Source organism: Equus asinus, chromosome 7, assembly GCF_041296235.1.
Source record: "Equus asinus isolate D_3611 breed Donkey chromosome 7, EquAss-T2T_v2, whole genome shotgun sequence".
In the NCBI taxonomy this organism is placed as follows: domain Eukaryota; kingdom Metazoa; phylum Chordata; class Mammalia; order Perissodactyla; family Equidae; genus Equus; species Equus asinus.
In genome coordinates this window covers 78,548,537-78,568,258 of record NC_091796.1, presented here as the reverse complement: position 1 = coordinate 78,568,258, position 19,722 = coordinate 78,548,537, and the positions used below count along the sequence as shown (strand labels likewise).

Here is a 19,722-nt window from a genome sequence, read left to right as displayed (position 1 = left end):
GAATACTAAATCTAGGCAGCAAGATATTAGTCTCCGTATTTTTTTAATGTTTGAAAATTTTCATTGAAAAACTGAAAATGGGGTAATAGATTTAAAGTGGCTATTACCTGGTACATATTGCATATTAAGTGTGAATTCTTTTCACTATACTATAGGCATTTTTTTAACACCCCAAAAAGGCAGGTCATTTATTAACAGGGTGTTTGATAATTGATAACTGTTCTAATCTTCATAACCACTCTAGGTCCCATTTGGTCCCAAACTACAGTCAGAAATGCTTAAGATTCGCCAACACTGCCAAATCCTATGGAAGACATGGGATTATCTTTTCCATGGCTCTCAAGTATCCAACCCTGAATCCCAGACCTGTTTCCACCCATGCAGTGACTGACTCCAGACCCCCTCCCCTGAAACATACTCATGTGAAGACTAAGCCACAAGCAGCATCTGTAAAAATGCTTTTCTTAACAGAGGAAGATCTGGACTTTGTTTTAAAGGTACTCGCCTCAATGGCCCACCTGCCTTCAAGTCAAGATAGCAGCCAAACTAACCCAGCTGCTATCAGAGTCAGTTTAACTTACACCATTTAATATCCACGCCTCCCATTCCTCCTTAGTTTATTCTGAACACTTGGTCCTCAGGAGGGAGCCTCTATGAGGTCAAAACCCAGGTCCCTGACCCCTAATGTATTCTGCAAGATGGAGGGCACCAGCATTCCTTTAGAGTACAGTGTTTCTCAAAGTATGGGCCACCCTCACCACCTGTAACAGAACTATGGGGCAGCTGGTTAAACAGCTTCTACCTCTGGAAGAGAAAAAATGAAATCTGTACCCTTGGTTTCTTCTCTTCAGGAAGGAGAACTGAAGGGCTGGGAGACTGTTTCATATTACTAAAAAACTTCTAAAGAATATAGATTGCTGGGCTGCACCTCAGACTGACTGAATGGTTCTTAGTGGGCATGAGGTGTGGGAATCTGATTTTAAAAGCATGGTAAAGTTGGAGAACCATCACCCCAGTGGCGTTGGTTTTCTAAGTGTGAAGGAGACAAACCTCACCACCTTCTCTGTATCCCAGAGTCTCAGGTGGCAAAATACTAAATTCCCCTTCCCACATCTCCTATTGTTTAGATCTTGCCTTCCCAACAGGCCCAGTGTAAGTCTCAGCTCTTCTGGAAGCCTTCCTGGATGACGTCAGGGTTAATTCTCTCCTTTCTAATAGCACTCAATACATGAACCACTCAAGGGAAACGAAGATGTACTCTCTTATCTTTTCCCCCCAATTAGACTATGAGGCCCTCAGTTCCTGGCAGAGGGCCCAGTGCATACATAATAGCTTCTTAACACTTAAGTGGTTGAAATAATACTAAAGACAATGGCACGGGTAAGTCAGTGTTAAAAACACACACACACACACACACACTAGTACAAAAAGTATTTGATTTGCAATGGGAGGCCTTGGGTTCAAATCCCAGCTTTATCCTATACTGGCTGTGGTAAATTTATTGTGAGGACATCAATACAACATGGTATATATCTTGTCAAGCTGTTATAGCTATTGCTACCCATTATTTCTCTCATCTCAAGAGGTGGTTCATATTATTTATACATCTTTAGAGCCAAGAAAGGGAAAGCACAGAAATAGGCATTGTAACTATAAAAACACAGAGAAAGCAAGCCTCAGAGACTACAGTTCCCAAGGTCTGTGGGCAGCCACCACCCTGCTGGAAACTTACGTACTTAGGCCTCTGCACTTCCACCAGGGCGAGGAGGAGGTGCCAGGGAAACACTCAGCAACTACAACAGTGCCTGGCACAGCCCAGGAGGTCCACAAATGTTGAGTGATGAAAAGCTTGCGTATACTGCCTGGGACAAGAGAGCATTCTCATGGGGACCTCTTCCCATCTGCACACCAAGAACTAAGTAGAGTTTTATAGGGGCAAGGTGAGCAAGACTGAGGCCCCCAAGTGGGTGTGAACTTAAGCACAGCAACAGTCTCAGCTTCTGGAAGTACTGCCAAAGCCAGTCATTAAAACCATCTTCCAACCACTCTTCCAGTAAATGAAAAAGCGGAGTGCAGTATCCAGCTGCCTCAGATTAAAGGAGGGTAGTGGGGAAACAGTCAGATTTCCAATTACTGTTAACAGGAGGGCGTTCAGAAGGGAGAAAATGAATGGAATCATTAAAAGGCTGGTGATTGGACTTAAAATGAATTAAATCTACCTCAGTCTTTCCCTATTTCAGGGAAGACCTCGGGCTAGTCAGTGCTTGAGCTGCCTGAAAGCTGCCCAGGCAGGATTAGAGGGGCTAAGTGACAATTAAGCAAGGCTGGGAAGTCTTCCTTTTGCCTCTTCAGACAGCGGTTGGAAAGACAGGGCCAGACAATAGTTCTGAGGCAGGATGTGCGAATTCTCTCCAAGCCAGGAGTCCTTTAGCCTGCCAATACAAACAGCAGGAAATAAAGGCTGAAAAGAGGATCAAGTTCAATCTGCAGAACAGCAAACTCCTCTAGGACGGTGAAAACAGTCTGCAACTCCTAGACAAAGTGAGAAGAGAGAAGGGAAAAGGAAAAGACTGGGCAGCTCTGGGTGCGCCCCTCACACAGACAGCTTAAGTAGGGTCTTTTGTGATCCCTTGGGCACACCCCAACCCCTAACATGCTGAATGTACAAATATCGATGGCCAGCTCTGCCAGAGTGCAAAGGAGTTAAAATGAGTACAAAGGAAGGAGAGGGAGGAAGGATGGGAGGGAGGGGAGAAGGAAGGGAGGAGGACAATTATACAAAGTTAAGAAGGAAGGGAGAAACTGAAGGAAAGGAAAAGAGGTACATGGATACAACCCTCTATTCCATCCACCCAGCAAATATCTACACAGGCCTACCATGTGCACTATGCCAGGCAGTGGAGAATGTGGAATAACAATCCTGAGCACCTGGAAACTAGAACTGATCAGACAGCCTATGAGACCTTGCAGTCAAGTATGACGATCTGGAGTAAAGGATCAGCACCCAACAAGAATGCTAAGCCATTCCCCTCTGGACACAGGTTTTATGGAAGCAGCATAACTGCAGAGGCCAGCAACTCTCTAAAAAGAAAAGTGACTCCAGGGGCTGGCCCAGTGGCGGCAGCGGTTCAGTTCGCACATTCCGCTTCTCGGTGGGCCAGGGTTCACCAGTTCGGATCCCAGGTGTGGACATGGCACCGCGTGGCACGCCATGCTGTGGTAGGCGTTCCACGTATAGGGTAGAAGAAGATGGGCACGGATGTTAGCTCAGGGCCAGTATTCCTCAGCAAAAAGAGGAGGATTGGCAGTAGTTAGCTCAAGGCTAATCTTCCTCAAAAAAAAAAAAAAAGAAAAGTGACTTCAATTCCCAAACTATTCTCTAGTTTCACTTTCAGTAAGCCAGTCTCTGGATAGGATTCTGATTCAGTACTGCTTATCAACTGAAGTTCTCACACATGTAAAAAATAAAAAAAAACAAGTTCCTGACCCTGGGGGAGGAAGCTGTTAGAGGATGCATTAAAGAATCCAGGATGTCAGAGCTCAAAGGGCCCTGGAGAGCTAGTCCATACCTCATTTCACCCTTGAGCAAACTCAGGCGCCTTCTAGTCACTGCTCATCAGAGGCAGTGCTGGGGCTGATGCTCGGGACCCCCAGCTCAGGGCCCTGTTCTTCATACCACACACCCCAAAACATGGGAAGACTTCCTAAAATACAGACTTTCAGAGCTCACTGCTGCCTAAGAGGGCAGAATAAGAAGAGAAGGGAGGAAATGCCAGGGGCTCACCAGGTCTGGCTCCTCACTCTGTAGGATAGTTGGCAAGGGCCAGAGGCTGCCCAGAGAAGGTAACAGAGAGACCTACCAGCATCTCCCTTAATCATTTAACCTTTTCCCAGATTTCAAATTAGGTTGGTGTACCTGTGGCATCCTATTTCTGAACCACCTCTCTCCCCAATGGGTTCAAGACCTCTCCATCCCTCTGTTCCCACCTCACCAAAATTTGCTCTGAAAAGGGTCAGATGAGCTTGTTCACTCCAACTGTAAACCAGTGGTTCTCAAAGTGTGGGCCCCAAATCAGCAGCAGCAGCATGTAAGAATTTAGTAGAAATGCAAATTCTCAGGCCTCATCGCAGACCCACTAAATCAGAAACTCTGGAGGTGGGGCCCAGTAATCTGGGTCCTCCAGGGGATTCTGATACAGGCTCAAATTCGAGACCCAATGGTGCACATAACCTTTTGGTTCTCTCACAAGTATGTGACTCTTAACTGGCACACCTGAACAACCTCTAGAATTTCAAGGCTAGGAGCCCACATAGCTCCCAGTGGAGGAAGAAGGAGCTTCTCAACTCAGCATATCCTTCTCCTGCTTCCAGGGTTCAAGACCTTGTCCAAGAAAGTACACAAACTGTCCTTTAAGCCATGATCAGAAGCAGGAAAGCACAGGCTTGGGAAGAAAGGCCCTGATGACCCTAAGGGGCTTTACCTAGTAATGTGGACAAAACAGAACCTCTCTTCACCAGCCTTCAGAAGAGACAAAGGTGGGCCAAGAGGCCTAGGATTCTCCTTGACTGGAGGGCTGACATGAGGCTGCTCTGCCCAGATGCCATCCCGCCAAATGTAGGCTGCAGTATTTGTTCTGCAGGAAAACCGGCCTGGGACAGACACTCAGGGAGGTTCCTGACCTCACCGCCAAGTGGTTTCACCATGGGACCTGCAGAATACAACAAGCACCTGTTGTGGGTCCCCTGATACTTTCTTGGTACCACCAACCACAGCCTAAACAGAACAGAATTAAGAAACCTGCCAGCTCCCTCTCTGCTTCTCTATTCTTTGCCCCACACCTCTTCTGATGAGCCTCGTGCCTCGCCAGCTTATATCAAGCCCTCATTCCCAACAGAGAGTCTGTGGTTTCTCAAAGGAAAATGGATGTCCGATTTCCAGGTGTCTCAAAATCCTGACTATGACACCCTTGTCTGACACGACCAGCTGTCTGTGGGAGAAAAACAAAAATTTTTTTTAATGATCCCTCCCTTCCCTTTCTCTTCTCACCTTCTTTATTCCCAGGAATGAGGCATTATCACATTTGGAGGTCCAAGCTTTAGATTTAGACTCCATAGATTTGGGCTTCAAACTCAAGATTTGGGGTTCTGTTGGAAACCCTAGTTTGACCTTATATTCAAAGGGGGCTATTAAACGCCAGCCCAGGAATAGATAAAAGAGTGACAGTTAGTGTTAACTAAGTGCTTTGAGCAATTCAGAAAAGAGATGCTGACTAAAAAAGCATTATAATAATCCCTTCCATTGGAAGAGCTTTTATTACTTACCCAGCACTTCTACGTATATTATCTCACTTAATCCTATTAGTCACAACCTTAATTATTCCTGCAAGGCCAGGGTCTGCCATTACTAGTAACAGAATTTCTGAATGGCAGGAAGAGGGACTGAAAAGCCTCTAAACTGCCTAATGGGGTGCTGAGAAGAAGAGCGAGCAGAACGGACTCCTTTGCTGAAAATCACTCTGAAGAAACTCAACGTGTTTCTCTGCTGGAAGTCACAACAGTTCTCTGCACCCCCTGACACATCAAATCACAGACAGTCCTCACCACCATGTCTCCAGTTACCCTGGTCCGATCCAAGACGACGAGTCCTGGAATATATCCACAGGCCCCAGCTGCTCCTCCACTCTTCTCCCTTCCCAATCAATCAGGAACCTCCCACAGCCTCCAGCCTCCCTGTGGAATTCCTGACGTGATAAGACCCACATGGGACCCCATGCGGTGTGTCAGAGAGGCTGAAATAAGGAGTCCTTGTCAGACACACCTCCCATGGACTGGCTGGGCTGAGGCAGAGGATGAGGAGCCTGTCCTGAGTGACCTCCTCCCCTCAGGCAGGCTGGGAGGGCAGCCTCATTTAGCCAGTCACTTCCTGTTCCCATGGGCAAATAGGAGCCTGACTGCCATTCTTCTCATCTCCAATCTTCTCCACAGCTTGCACCAAAATCAACACCTACTCCAGCCGTCCTTATTTCCCTGTTTAAACCTATCCAACCCTTAATACACTAACTGATGTCTGTTTTTTCTTTAACCCTTTGATCTTTAGGACACTCCAGCACTGAGCTTGTTCCTCCTTCCCCTCTCCCCCTTCCTTCTTCCTCCTTCCTTTCCTCAACTCTGACAACTCAGCTAGGAAAGGCACCTGCCTCTACCAGCACCCTTACACCCCACTAGGTGCTTCCCCCCAAACTGTGCTTTTGGTGACGTTCAGCCCAAATCTCTAAACTCACAGGCTAAGGCTAGACTCTATTTATTTTCTTTTTTGAAACTCTAGCTTCCAAATATACTCCACCAAAGTAGAGGAGACCACTCAATCATCCACAACGGTGAGAGGCAAATCAGTGTCAGGGATCGAGTGTACTGGATTTCCAAGGTTTCAACACAAGTGACATGGCAAGTTTCAAAGGGAGGGTCAAGGCAATCAAAGCAGACACTCTATTCTCTTCCTCTCCTCCCTCCAGACTGCCCCCAACATGCTGACTGTACTTGCCACTGGTAAGGTACATTAATAACAACACTGATGATAACACCAAAACCCTATATGGTAAGTATGTTATAATCCCAATTTCACACATATGAAAATTGAGGGACATCAACTTTGAGAAACTTGCTCAAAATTACACAACATGTTCGTGGCAGAACTAGGATTCAAACCAGCCTACCTGGCCCAAGAGGCTGCATTCTTAACCTTACCATGCCAACCTGTCCCTACTTGCTAGCTCCTATTTGCCTTCAGTTGTAGATGTCTCTCCCTTAGAGAAGCCTTCCTTGCCCATCCCAGTTTGAGTCAGGAGCCCCTCCTCTGTGTATTCCACTGTAGTGCAATGACTCCCTGATAGTAGCACATACCATACAGAATTGTAGCTGGCACATTCTTGGCACTCAGCTCAGCAAGTAAGTAATTGTGAATGAATCAGAGTGCTGAACCATCAGCTCCTCCTGGCGTAGAATACTGATCCTGGCTGCAGCTGACTTCCTCTTACAGGACCAAACTTCATGTGATAACTCCCATCAAGATCCAGGACCTGGCCCCAGAAAGCCCTCCATGGCATTACACATCTCCTGCTGTCCTCCCTGCCCATCTTATGTCAACACATACTTGCTAAATCAGTTACTGATGCTTATGAAAATACTAAACCAAATCTGTCCCACAGCAACCCTGGCAACCCTCGGTGGTCAGGGGTTGGAGCAATTCTACAGGGTTTGTGTATCATGACCTGCAGGACAAAGGGTTCACGTTCCCCAGAGCTGCAATTCCCAGAAAGCTTAACAAGTTGTCCAATCCCTCCAAATCAAAGATAGTCAAGATTGTAGGAAATGGAATCCTGTTCACAGGAAAACCCCTCTGACATCCTCTCAAGAGAAAGGACTGAAACTAGGAGCGCTTGCTAATTCCATTCAAGAAATACACACAAAGCCTACTCTCCTTCCTTCAGACTCTAATAATTCTAGTGGTAAGGGGATGGGGGGTGTCTCACAGAGGAGGTGACTTTGAACCGGATCTTGAAGCATAAAGAGAAGTATGGGAGGGAGAGAAGCAGCAGGATTCCAGCCACAGGAATCTAGCCACTGGAAGAACAGAGTGAGAATAGGCTCGAAGGTGCTAATGTTCATGGAAAGGGGAAAAAGGAGTCCCTTTAGTCATGACTTGAGGGACACAGGTAAGGGAGCTGTGGGTGAGGAAGGGAAGCCAAACCCATCCAAGCTGCCCTTGCCCAGTCCCTCTCTAATGGCAGGATATGTTTTAGAGCCAGCATGGTTTTCACATGCATTCCTCCACGTGACCCTCACTCCCCACAGGTAAAGAAAACCTACCTTTCCACCCTCCTCATCACCTAGGGGGACTCACATTGGGTTCAAAGATCCTCCCCAAATCTAAAGGTAGCACACTCTGTGCTGAAGTCTTCTGGGCAGCCTCCTCGGTCCTACTCCTTTCCCCTCAGAGGAGCCCCACCACCTGCATCCCCTAGACAAGAAAATACTTTCATACGCTTCTCAACTCCCCAGAAACCTGAGGACAGAATATTATGGGAACCCATAAACAAGCAGGGGAGTCCCACAGGCTGCTGCTGCTCACAGGACCATGAACTTGTCCTGCTTGTCCTCACATACAGGAAGGGCTGATTCTGCACAATCCTGCCAGGAGTGACCTCCTCTCATTAGAGTACCTTCCTCAGGGTATGCCTGTTGGGTCCACCTGGGGTGACCACTGGCCAAGTTAGCAAAGAAGTAATGCATAATGAACTTTGTCCCTACCTTCAAGAGCTTATGTGCAAACACTTACAAAACCAAGAACTAAGACTTAGAGACACATGTATAGCAGAAGTCCTATAAGAGCAAAGACTGAAGGGGTCTACTGTGTGAGGGGTATAAAGCAGAGAGCCACACACCCTACTGAAGTCACCAGCTAACTTCATGGACCATTAATTAGCAATTCTGAGCAACTAAGCATGGTTATCAGAAGACTTAGTAGGGCTGCACCGGCTCAAGACACCACTGAGTGCTCTGCAATCTGGCCTGCAAAATAGAGATCAACCAGGAAGCACAAACATCCCAGGCTTCTCTCCCTTCTGCCCCCACACCTCACTGTGCAGAGACCATTGCTCAGTAAATACTGACAGGCAGCCTGTCGTGCCCACTCACTCCTCATCTTGTGTGTGACAATCCCAACGACATTCCCTTGTGCTTCCCACCATTGCCAGAGTCAAGGTCGAACTGTCAGAACTGAAGCCAGTGACAATAAACACACAGATCCTGACCTCTCCCAAAGAGACATGTGTCTACTGCATGTGAATAACTGACGGCCAGGCCCTTTGTATTTCAGAAAGTGTTGCTTGTTACTCTGAATAACAAAGGCTACAACAGAATTATTTTATAACCCTGCTTGTACTTGGCCATAACTTCCTGAAACACATTTCTCCTCTAGGAATGAAATGCCTAAAATACTTTTGTGAATTTAAAAAGACAAAAAAGCTTTGCAAAGAAGAAATCTTAAAGAGAATCTGCTTATCTTCCCTGCACTAGGTCCAAGAATTTTGGATGATTAAACAATTATACTTTAAAAGATTGAGATACTGGCAAATCTAACAAGTCAAAGTTGTTGAACAAGGGAAAAATCTCCATCTCTGGGGAAGCGAATGAATCTAGCTAGGAAAAGGCTCTTACAAGAAGCAATGTTGTCAAGCAGTATAGCTCAGAAAAGTAGGAGGCAAAGGGAACACCACACAGAAAGAAGATACAGAGTTTTTATTCTTTGAGTCTAATGTATTCTCCCGGATGTGTTTAGGAATCTTCCAAAATGTAATCCTTCAATCACTTCACAGTGCTGATGAAATGAAATCTATCTTTAAAAGAACAGATCCTTGGCATTCTCAAATTTGAAAGGTTTCAAAAATGACTCCAAAAGTACCTAACAAATAGCAGCAGCTTTGAGGAACTCTGCCTCTGAAATGCCAACAAGACAGCCTCACTGAAAGGAATGGCTTACTGTGTGGTTACCTAGCTGATCCCCAGGCAGCAATGTCGCAAAGGGGAATTACTGCTCTCTTCTACTTGTCTTCATTCATGGGATGCCAACATGTGGTACTTGAGAATTAGGGACATATGAATTATGTATCTAATTCTACTAAGTACTGAACTGAATCAAAGAGAATCCAACAGATACAGAAGAAACAAGGAGCACCTTCCACCCCTGAGTCTGTCTGAACTAATTAGGTGTGGCATCTCAAGTGTAGGCTGTATCAGTTGGTGCTGGAATCTGATCTTCCAACCTGGGAATTCCTTCTTTGTATGCTAGGCCATGTCCTAAGTGCTTTCCATATACTATCTTATTTAATCCTTGCAACGATTTTAGAAGGCACTGCTATCATCCCCACTCTAGGGAAACATTGACAGTGAGGTCGGGAAAGTTCCCCAAGGTGTAGGTAGCTAGAGGTGGGGGCAGTATTCAAATCCAGGCAATCTGAATTTGTAGTCCACGCTTTTAATCAGAATACATGCTTCTCTAAAAAAAAACAAGGGGCAGAGTTGGAGCATAACAATAGCTACATATTATACCGAGCTGTCCCAGTGACCTCAGTGGCTCCTTGAGAGTCACAGGTGGTATTTGCTATTTTAAGGTGTTTATGAGTTGAATCCTATCCCACCAGACAAAAGACAACTATGTGAAGAAATCCTAGGAACAATCCTTTTTTTTTTTTTTAAAGATTTTATTTTTTCCTTTTTCTCCCCAAAGCCCCCCGGTACATAGTTGTGTATTCTTCGTTGTGGGTTCTTCTAGTTGTGGCATGTGGGATGCTGCCTCAGCGTGGTCTGACGAGCAGTGCCATGTCCACGCCCAGGATTCGAACCAACGAAACACTGGGCCGCCTGCAGCGGGGCGCGCGAACTTAACCACTCAGCCACGGGGCCAGCCCATGAACAATCCTTTTTTTAATAGTTATAATCTCACCCTCATCTTCCAGTGAACTTAGATTGCATGCTTTAGGTTGGCCTAAGGTGAGGTAGATGAGAGGGCTGGGAGAAGTCAGCAGCCAGCACCCCTCATTCATACTGCAGCACGAAGAGGTTGTCTCTAAACACCGCTGTCCCTCTGGGCCCCAAGGCTAAACATGAGTTGAGCCAAGGTCACTCCTGATGTGGCCACAGTCCAAGCAGCCAGCCATACCAGCATCAGCGACCTGGAATGGGAGGCCTGCTCACGCCCTCTGCAGACTCACACTCGAGTGATGCGGAGGAAAGGAATCTCCCAGTGGGTAAGAGGTGGTGAAAAGAGTTCACCTGCAAACCTACCTAGAATAATTAAAGACTCTGAGTGCTAACTCTAGTTTCGTTTTTTTTCCAAGGAAGATTAGCCCTGAGCTCACTGCTGCCAATCCTCCTCTTTTTGCTGAGGAAGACTGGCCCTGAGCTAACATCCATGCCCATCTTCTCTACTTTATATGTGGTATGCCTACCACAGCATGGCTTGCTAAGCAGTGCCACGTCTGCACCCGGGATGTGAACCGGCGAACCCCGGGCCGCCAAGAAGCGGAACGTGTGAACTTAACCACTGTGCCACCGGGCCGGCCCCTAGTTTTTTTTTATTAGCATCCTGTGACCCCCTTTTGCAGAAAGAGTTGGGCAGGTACGACGGATAAGCTCCAAGCTTGCCAGTTAGGTCAGGGTAGTGGGGTACCTTTGCTTGGCAGGTGGAATCTGTGTTTAATGAGGGCTTTAACCCAACTGAGACCCACTTAGGGGTTCATTCTGGTGGACTCCTTTTTCCTTTTGTTCGAAAGTTACAGTGTAAGGCTTGTACCAAGTGTTTGCAGTGTTGTAAACATGGCACAACAATTAGCCTCTTGCAGAGGGTAATTTTTCAATGTCTTTCATGACGCCAGGGTCAAACAAGCTCTGTACAACCCATCCAGCCTCCTACTACAATCCTCAAGTCTTTTTATAGTCACAGGTAATTATCCCATGGTGAGATTACATCACTTCATCAGGAGGGTTTGCAGCTGACAGGAAGATGCTCTGCGGATGTTTTGGGAACTACATCCTCATTTAGCGAACAATTTGCTGTGGTCCCTATTGTTCTTTTCCAAGAATAGAACTGCCTTGGCAAAGCTTGTGCCTAAACTGGGAACTAAAGAGCCAAGGGCCATTGTAGATGAGAACAGAAACAACCACAGAGGGAAAAATGGTAACCCAGAGATGACTCCTGCATCCTTTATCTAGAGGAGAAAACAGACAGTATCTTTCTTCCTCTGTCAAAATAATCCTCTGAAGGTTGATCTGAGTGCTCCAATAGGGCAACATGAGAAACGGGTCTCAGAGAAGCCTGCCACTCAGCACAGGTAGTGCGGTTCTCAGCAGACCATGGGCAGCAGAGTCAGACAGACTGGGCATAAACACCAGCCAGCTTCACCACCTAGAACTGTCTGTCTCTGAGCAAGTTACCTAACCACTCTCTGCCTCAGTTTCTCATTTGTAAAATGGTTACATGACAACCTAGCTCATAGGTGTTCTGAGAGCTTTAAATGGGATGATAACAGAGCTTGACACATAAAGATGCTCTACACACATCAGTTTCCTACCTCTCAGCTCAGCGTACATTATCTCTGACTCCAGGTCCCATCAGAGATGGTGAGCCAAGGCCACCTGCCAACATCTCTCTGTCATAGCGATGTTAAGGGCCAAAGCCACGTCATCCCCAGAGAGCCTGGTTCTCAACATTTTCCATCTTCAATGAACACTAACTGCCTGGCTTTCTCACTCCACTGTGTAGAAACGCAGACGGCAGCTTTCCTTGCTATTTTAAAATTGCTCTAGGTACATGTGTGATGTTTTAACATGGCCTAAACTGTCATGGCAACATTTTAAGGGGGAAAAAATCGAAAACAGGTAATATCCTGAGATTTTTCAGTAAATATGCTCAGGAAAGGGGAGAATGAAAATCAAAAGCTTTTTATGTGAGTCAGCGAGCCAGCTGGGTTGAGACCATCAAACAACGCAAACATGGAGGGCAAAGAGGATTCCTGAAGTAATGGATCCTTCCTCAACTGGTCAAGTTTGACACCTCCTCCCAGTTCCTTATCTCCAAGCCTTCAGTTTTGTTTTTTAAAGAAGGTAAAAGATATCCTCTGCATAAAGTCCCCTGCCCAGCATGATTCAACAGTAGTTCACATACCAACTCTGTTGCTGTTATTACTTGGGAACCACACTCTATGTTTTATATGCCAAGTACCTTCCAATCATTTTTATTAGTCTAAACACTACCAGCCTAACATCCTTAAGGATCTTGTTTCTGTTTTATAGGAGACACGAAGAGGTCAAGTGATTTCCCTAAGGTCATACTGCAAGTTTCTTAAGATCACAGGCAGAGGGAAGAAGCTGTGAGTGTGGGACAGTGAGGATCCTAATTCCTCTCTAGCACAAGAAGAAAGCCAAGTTGGATAGTATGCACATAGATCTTATTTTCAATTCTGGTCTTCTCCTGGATGGTGTGACCGAGTGTAGAGAATAAGAAACACTTCCTTTTGCCACTCCTAAAAAGGAAAATTTCACTAATTCTCCCCATCTCTGCTAAAGGAATAAGCAAGGGGGAAGCTGGACCCAAGGCCTCTCTAACACCTGCTCTAACTTCAAATCCCAAGTTGTATATAAGAGAAACCAGGATGGAAAACTGAACCCTGAATATGACATAACTTTACCCCAGAATTCTTAAATACCTCTTCATAGATGATTCTTTCCTTCTAAACCTGAGCGATTATGGCCAAGGCTAGCGGTGACTGTGGTGTTCACCACCAGAGACTATGCAGACAAACTGCGCCCCAGAGGATGCCCATTTACCTATGTCCAGTAGGATTCTCACAGTCACGAATGTGCATGTACAAACAAGCGTATTCAGGGTCTACTAGGGCCCACTGGGTAACAAGGCTTTGTATTTTACAAGCATCTCATTTTAAAATGCCTCTGGAATGGGTGTTCAGGGGCAGCTACAGGAGCAGGTACGAAATGTAGGAAGAGGAAGAGGGGACCTTTCCTGAAGTGAATTGCCTTTCTTCAACTTCAGAGTATCTGAGAGTCTCGGTTTCTTGGCAAGCTTGCTTGGCATGCTGCTCACAGCAGGCACAACCATACAGGTGTGCTCTGGGTTTCAGGCCAAGGAGTGGGCGCCTCCTTCCCCCAGAAGCCACTCCAGAGAGAGGGAAAAACATTGGCAGCAACTTAGTGCGCTGGATCTAAGTAACTGTGAAACCCCTTCCCCTGCCTGTACGCTGCTCTGTGCCAGTACACATGTTTTATGGCGAGAAGAAAAGACTTAGCGGGTGGGGATGGCAGGGGAGAGAGGATTCTTTGCAGATGGGGGAGGGAAAGAAAACACCAGAGCCAACTTTCCCATCCTGGTCTGAGCCCACACTACAGACATACATTTTTCCACGTTGGAGAATAATAATCCCTTTATCCAGCCCATCTGGAACCATCAGTCTCTGATAATTGATTTCAGACCTTAGATGGAAAGTTGGGAAGGTGTGGGTAGTTGGAGACTGGGGTGGGGAATGGGAGGAGGCAAGAGTGATGCCCATAAAAAGGAGGGTGGGAGTAGAGGAAATGAAGCTAAAGAGGCTAAAGAGTTCAGACCCCGGAGGTAGACACTTTGCCCCGATACTGCCATGTAACATGCCGTACCAACAGCTGCCCGAGCAGAGCCTTGGAAGAGGCCAGTTGTGGCAGCATGCCAGGTTCTGGTCCTAGTGCTATCATGAGCTGGTCCTAAGACCTTGGGCAAGTTCACAACCTCTAAAGTACATCCTATGTCTGACCAGTCCTTCCTTTCTTCCTGCTTGGACAGTCATTCCATTCCTCCGTGTACTTACTGTTTGTTCTGGGCTGGAGGTAGGATAGCAAACCTTTTCTATAAAGGGACATTTTAAAGTCAAAATATTTTAGGCTTTGGGGGCCAACAGTCTATGTCATAACTACTCAACTGTGCCACTGTAGCACAAAAGCAGCCACGGACAATATATACATGAATGAACATCACTAAGTTCCAATATGACTTCATTTATGGACACTAAAATGTGAGTTTGACATAATTTTTACATATCATGAAATATTACTCTTTTGTTTTCTCCAACCATCCAAAAATATAAAAACCATTCTCAGCTCACAGTCCATACAAAAGGAGGTAGGATTTAGCCTGTGGACCATAGTTTGCCAACTTCTACTCTAGAGATAAAGTATTGAACAAAACGGGATCTCTGTATTTTATGGTTCTGTGACTACCACTTCTAGAGGCTTCCTCTAGCTTTGGAGTGGCCCTACAAATGTAGGCCCTGCTTCATTTTGTTGCATATTGGTGTAGTCCAGCCTTCTTTTCCTTTGAAACCTCCTAAAACCATGATGCCCACCATTAGTGGCCCCCTTGGCTAGGCCAGGGGCTCCTCACAGCCAAGGAGGTCTCCGGCTTATGGGAAAAGTTTGAGTTAAGTGTCAGAATGGGGTGAAGAAGAAGAAATTTGTATGTGGGTGGTGGGGAAGGCTATGATGGAACAAAAAATCAGTAATTGTTTTTCCCAACAATTTAGAAGAAAAAAATAAGATTACATGAGATTGTACCATTATCTGTATATGTTAGGTAAGCAGGTGGTGGGAGTTGATAGAAAAGGAATGAAAGAGACAGCACTAAGCTATGGGGACTCCACAAGCCACACTATACCACACCACCCCCTGTCCAAGTCCGCTCCCAGAATCTAGCTGAGATGCCTCTCCAGGGAACACTGTCCAAAGAAAACTGCCATACACCTATACCTACTGACGTCTGGTAGAAGCACCATTCTTGGTGAGCTCAATCATAAGTGACTGAGGCCCCTATCAGTGCTCACAGATACAGAGACACAGTCAGTAGCATCACCCAGAGGCCTACAGTAAACCCCTAAATACGCCCTTTCTAACAATACCAGGTCTAGAACCACATGAAGAGAACTCAATGCTTCTCCAGAGCATTGTTGAAGGCAACAAGGACTGTACAAACTCAAAAAGGCTCACTGCTACATTCTAGCCCCGGCTCATCAGCTTACCATCTTCAACCAGAAAGCCCTTAGAATCATGAAAGTATAGACTGAGGGAGCCAGATGTGACCTCAAATGTTATCCAGGTCAACCCTGGACATTTGACAGATAGAAAAACTAAGCCACAGAATGGTAAGTGGCTCATCCAACATCACAAAGTTCATAGTATCAGTGACCAGATCCTGTTTTCGCTAAATTGCAATACCTCAACTCTGAACTCATTCTAAGAAAAAGCATAGAAAGACAAGAAACAAACAATAGAGAGCTAAACAACAATACTTAAGTGCTTATCGTGTTATCTCGGTCTTCACAACTACCCTGTGAGGGAGGTACCGTTATTATCCCATTCTATAGCTGAGGAAACTGAGGCTGACAGAAATAGAGACTTGTGCAGGGTCACAGAGCCAGCAAGTGGTAGGACTGGGCTCTAAACACAGACAGTTTGATTCCACCGCCTGCACCCTTACCACACATCATGCTCTGAATCCTGCACTCTTGCCTGATGACTACTGCTGAGAGGAGAGGGGGTGATAATGTTATCACCAGCAGGTTCCTACACACCCCTCCTCTGGCTGGCTCATTAGGCCCCTTGGTGCCATGCCCCCAGGACTGGCTCCCTGCTATACCACAGCACAAAAGCCCCCTCCCTCTGCTCTCACTGAGACTGCCCGCAAGATGGAGAGTCCCCTATCCCAGCCTTTGGGATAAACAACGGTATTGAGTCTTGTCCCTCCCACACACAGAAGGCAGGCTGCAACTTACCTGAGGCAAGTCCGTCTCCAAGGAGGGTGCTAAGGATCACCAGCGGAAGGAACACTCCATGTCCCACGGAGGCCACGGCAAACGCTGAGGTGCTCTTTGGTGCTATCCTGCCATGGCACATCTTTTATCCGTCCAAGTTATTTTAAAAAGAAAAAATTTAAAAGCCAGAAGTAAGAATTCTCAAGTCAGCCAGGGGTAGACTCACCTATAAAAAACAAGAAAAAGAATGTAAGTAAAGTGAAAACTTTAGCCATAAGTTAGTTACACAATTAGGTGAGGAAGGCATAATCACACACAAAGTTGAAAGAATTTTAGCAACTGAATTTCTGCTGCCAGGAGAAGATACAAGCTCAGAAGTGGCTTTTCAACTTCTCCCTGGGGAAACGCCAAGGCATGCAGCAAGCTGGCATCAGCATCAGCATTGGGGAGCCAGACCCTTGCGATAGGAGAAGGAGACAAGCTCTGGCTCACCCGGAGATCTGTCAGGCACAGCAGGACTTTCAGAAACTGCCCTGGGTCTGCCCACTGCCTGCCTCGGTGGCTCCAGCAGAGAGGAGGAGAGAGGGAGCTGCTGACACAGAGCTGCTACACCCTGAGTCTAGCTTTGCATTTGCCACTTGGACGTAGAGCAAGTTCAACTAATCAAAAGGAAAAAAAAAAACAAACAGAGAACACGTGTCTTTAAGGGAGAAATACACCACCTAGGGAAGGAATGCAGCAGCAAGAGCCAAGGGCCCTGGCTTGGCCTGCTCAACCACCAGAGGCTGGAGGAGCCCCTGAGGATCTGACTCTGACATGACTGCCACGAATCTCAAAAATGGGCTAAGTAATCAAGGCGAACCTGACAAACCTGTGACCCTAGAGGCCAGACTTGTTAGCTGTACCTGACAATGACTGGGGAGAGAACAGGTTGGAATTGTTAATTAGCCCCACCGCTGACTCTAGACAAAGACTTCAAAAGTAGGAACCAATATCTTAAAAAAAAAAAAAAAATATCAGGAGGGGGCTGGCCCCGTGGCCGAGTGGTTAAGTTCGCGCGCTCCGCTGCAGGCGGCCCAGTGTTTCGTTGGTTCGAATCCTGGGCGCGGACATAGCACTGCTCGTCAGACCACGCTGAGGCAGCGTCCCACATGCCACAACTAGAAGGACCCACAACAAAGAATATACAACTATGTACCAGGGGGCATTGGGGAGAAAAAGGAAAAAAATAAAATCTTTAAAAAAAAAAAAATATCAGGAGTCAAGATTTTTAAGGATTTTTTTCTACATGCCTTCAGGGAAGCAGCTGAGTTGATGATACATTATGATATGGGTCTATTATATTTTAGTTGACTCATTTGATTTCATTTATCATAGTTTATAACAGGTATTCCAAATAATAAGATTACACTTCCTTTTTTCTTTTTGTTTTTTTGAGGAAGATTAGCCCTGAGCTAACATCCGCCACCAATCCTCCTCTTTTTTGCTGAGGAAGACTGGTCCTAAGCTAACATCTGTGCCCATCTTCCTCTACTTTATACATGGGATGCCTGCCACAGCAGGGCTTGACATGCGGTTCGTAGGTCCGTGCCTGGGATCCGAACCTGCAAACCCCGGGCCACGGAAACGGAACGTGTGAACTTAACCGCTGCACCACCAGGCCAGCCCCTTCCTTTTTTATTTTAATTCCACACGTACCTCCTTCTCCATTAATAAGGCTTTATGTAAATAGATAGGGGTGCCTGCCATCTACAAATCTAATGAAGGATGCCCCTGAGACTATGTCAGGGATATTAACCAGATCTGCCTTTAATCCAAGCCTGAAGCCTTGACTCAGGCCTACGCCCTTCTTCTAAAAAGAGTTACTGCGAACAGCAACATGAGTTGTCTCAGTCCAAAGGAAAAGCAGCTATGAGGGTCTTCAATGAGCATGAGCCAGGGGTTCAAGAATAGAGCCAGCCACTGGGTCCTCACCCACTACCCCTAAAGAGTTGTGATGGTAGCAGTCTTCCGTCCCCAGCTTTCACCCAGGCTCCAAGTTGAGCCTTTAAAGCTGTGGAACAGAGACAGTTCATGGAGAGGTCTAGGGGTGAATGATCCAAGACAGTTCACAAAATTGCATGTGAGTAAATATATGGAATATGTATACATTTATGTGGCTAAGAACAGTAAAGTCAGAATGCCAGGATTTAAATTTGTTTCCTCTATTATGACCTTGTGGCCAAATTACTCTCTTAGTCTCAGTTGTCCCCTCTGTAAAATGGGACAGTAACCATACTGTCTTCCAAGGGTTAATGTAAGAATTAGGATCATCTGACAAAGTGCTTGGCACAGTGCCTGGCACTTTGCAAGTCCACAATAAACACTGGCTGCTGTTGCCATGGTAATTATTAATAAGACCTGATCTGTGGGGACCTTGGATGTCACGAGCTTCACCTCCTCATTTGACAGATGCCAAAACCAAGGTCTGAAGAAGCTAAAGGATATGCCCAGGACCACTAGCCAGTCAGCAATGGGCCTTTTGGTGCTGCTGTTTTAGATGCAGCCACAGCAGGAAACCCTAGCAGGCAGTCATCATCGCCTCAAGGCAACAACCAGTGGATCACTGAGAATAACACCTGCGTGTGCCACATCACAGCATGTGCACAACAAATATTTCTGTAGTGAATGGATGAGGCTGACTCAGGGTGCTGCTCTGGTATTCTGTGCACGAGTGGAGGTAATCAGGAAAGACTACCCAGAGGAGGTGATGCTAAGCTGACTGCTAGTGGATGTGTCCAGTGAAAAAAGGAAAAGAAGGAGGTACCAAATACAAGTGCAGCAGAGCAACGGGAGCATAGCACTCCTGGCAGAGGCCAGAGGCAGGGGCTAGGCTGAGGAGTTTAAACTTTATCCTAAAAACCACATGGAACTTACAGCATTACAAACAGGGAGGCTGTAGGACCAAACTCATTTAAGAAGTTCACTCTGGCAGGGATTTGGGGAAGAGTGGGGGGAGCGCCAAGTGGTAAAAAATCTTTAATTTAGTCTTTTATAATTATGTGGAGCTCTCTGGAGGGCAATTTGACAGTATCTGTCCAAAACATACACATATTCTCTGACCTACCAATTCTACTTCTAGAATCTGACCTCAGAAATCACATATGTGCAATGACACACATTCACTGCATTATTTATACTGGCAAAAGATTGACAGGGGACTAAAATAAGTTGTCATACACCCATATAATAGAATATTATGCAGTGGTTTAAAAGGAACTGGGGGGCCGGCCTTGTGGTGTAGTGGTTAAGTTCGCATGCTCCACTTTGGCAGCCTGGGGTTTGCAGTCTCGGACCCCAGGCACAGACCTACACACCACTCATCAAGCCATGCTGT

General features: G+C 46.2%; 1 protein-coding gene across 2 annotated transcripts in view; it reads right to left on the bottom strand.

Moving 5' to 3' along the window:
- SUSD6 (sushi domain containing 6) overlaps nucleotides 1-19,722 on the bottom strand; it is a 93,729-nt gene that overhangs the window by 32,992 nt on the left and 41,015 nt on the right. The window contains exons 1-2 of one of the 2 annotated variants that reach the window (XM_070513885.1): nucleotides 16,839-16,960; nucleotides 16,368-16,572 (exon numbers count right to left, since the gene is read on the bottom strand). In XM_070513885.1, the coding sequence (XP_070369986.1) occupies nucleotides 16,368-16,488 (121 nt within the window). In that variant the 5' untranslated portion in view covers nucleotides 16,489-16,572; nucleotides 16,839-16,960. Of the gene's footprint in view, nucleotides 1-16,367; nucleotides 16,573-16,838; nucleotides 16,961-19,722 lie in introns of those variants that run through there. The other variant, XM_014867193.3, reaches the window with a different exon arrangement.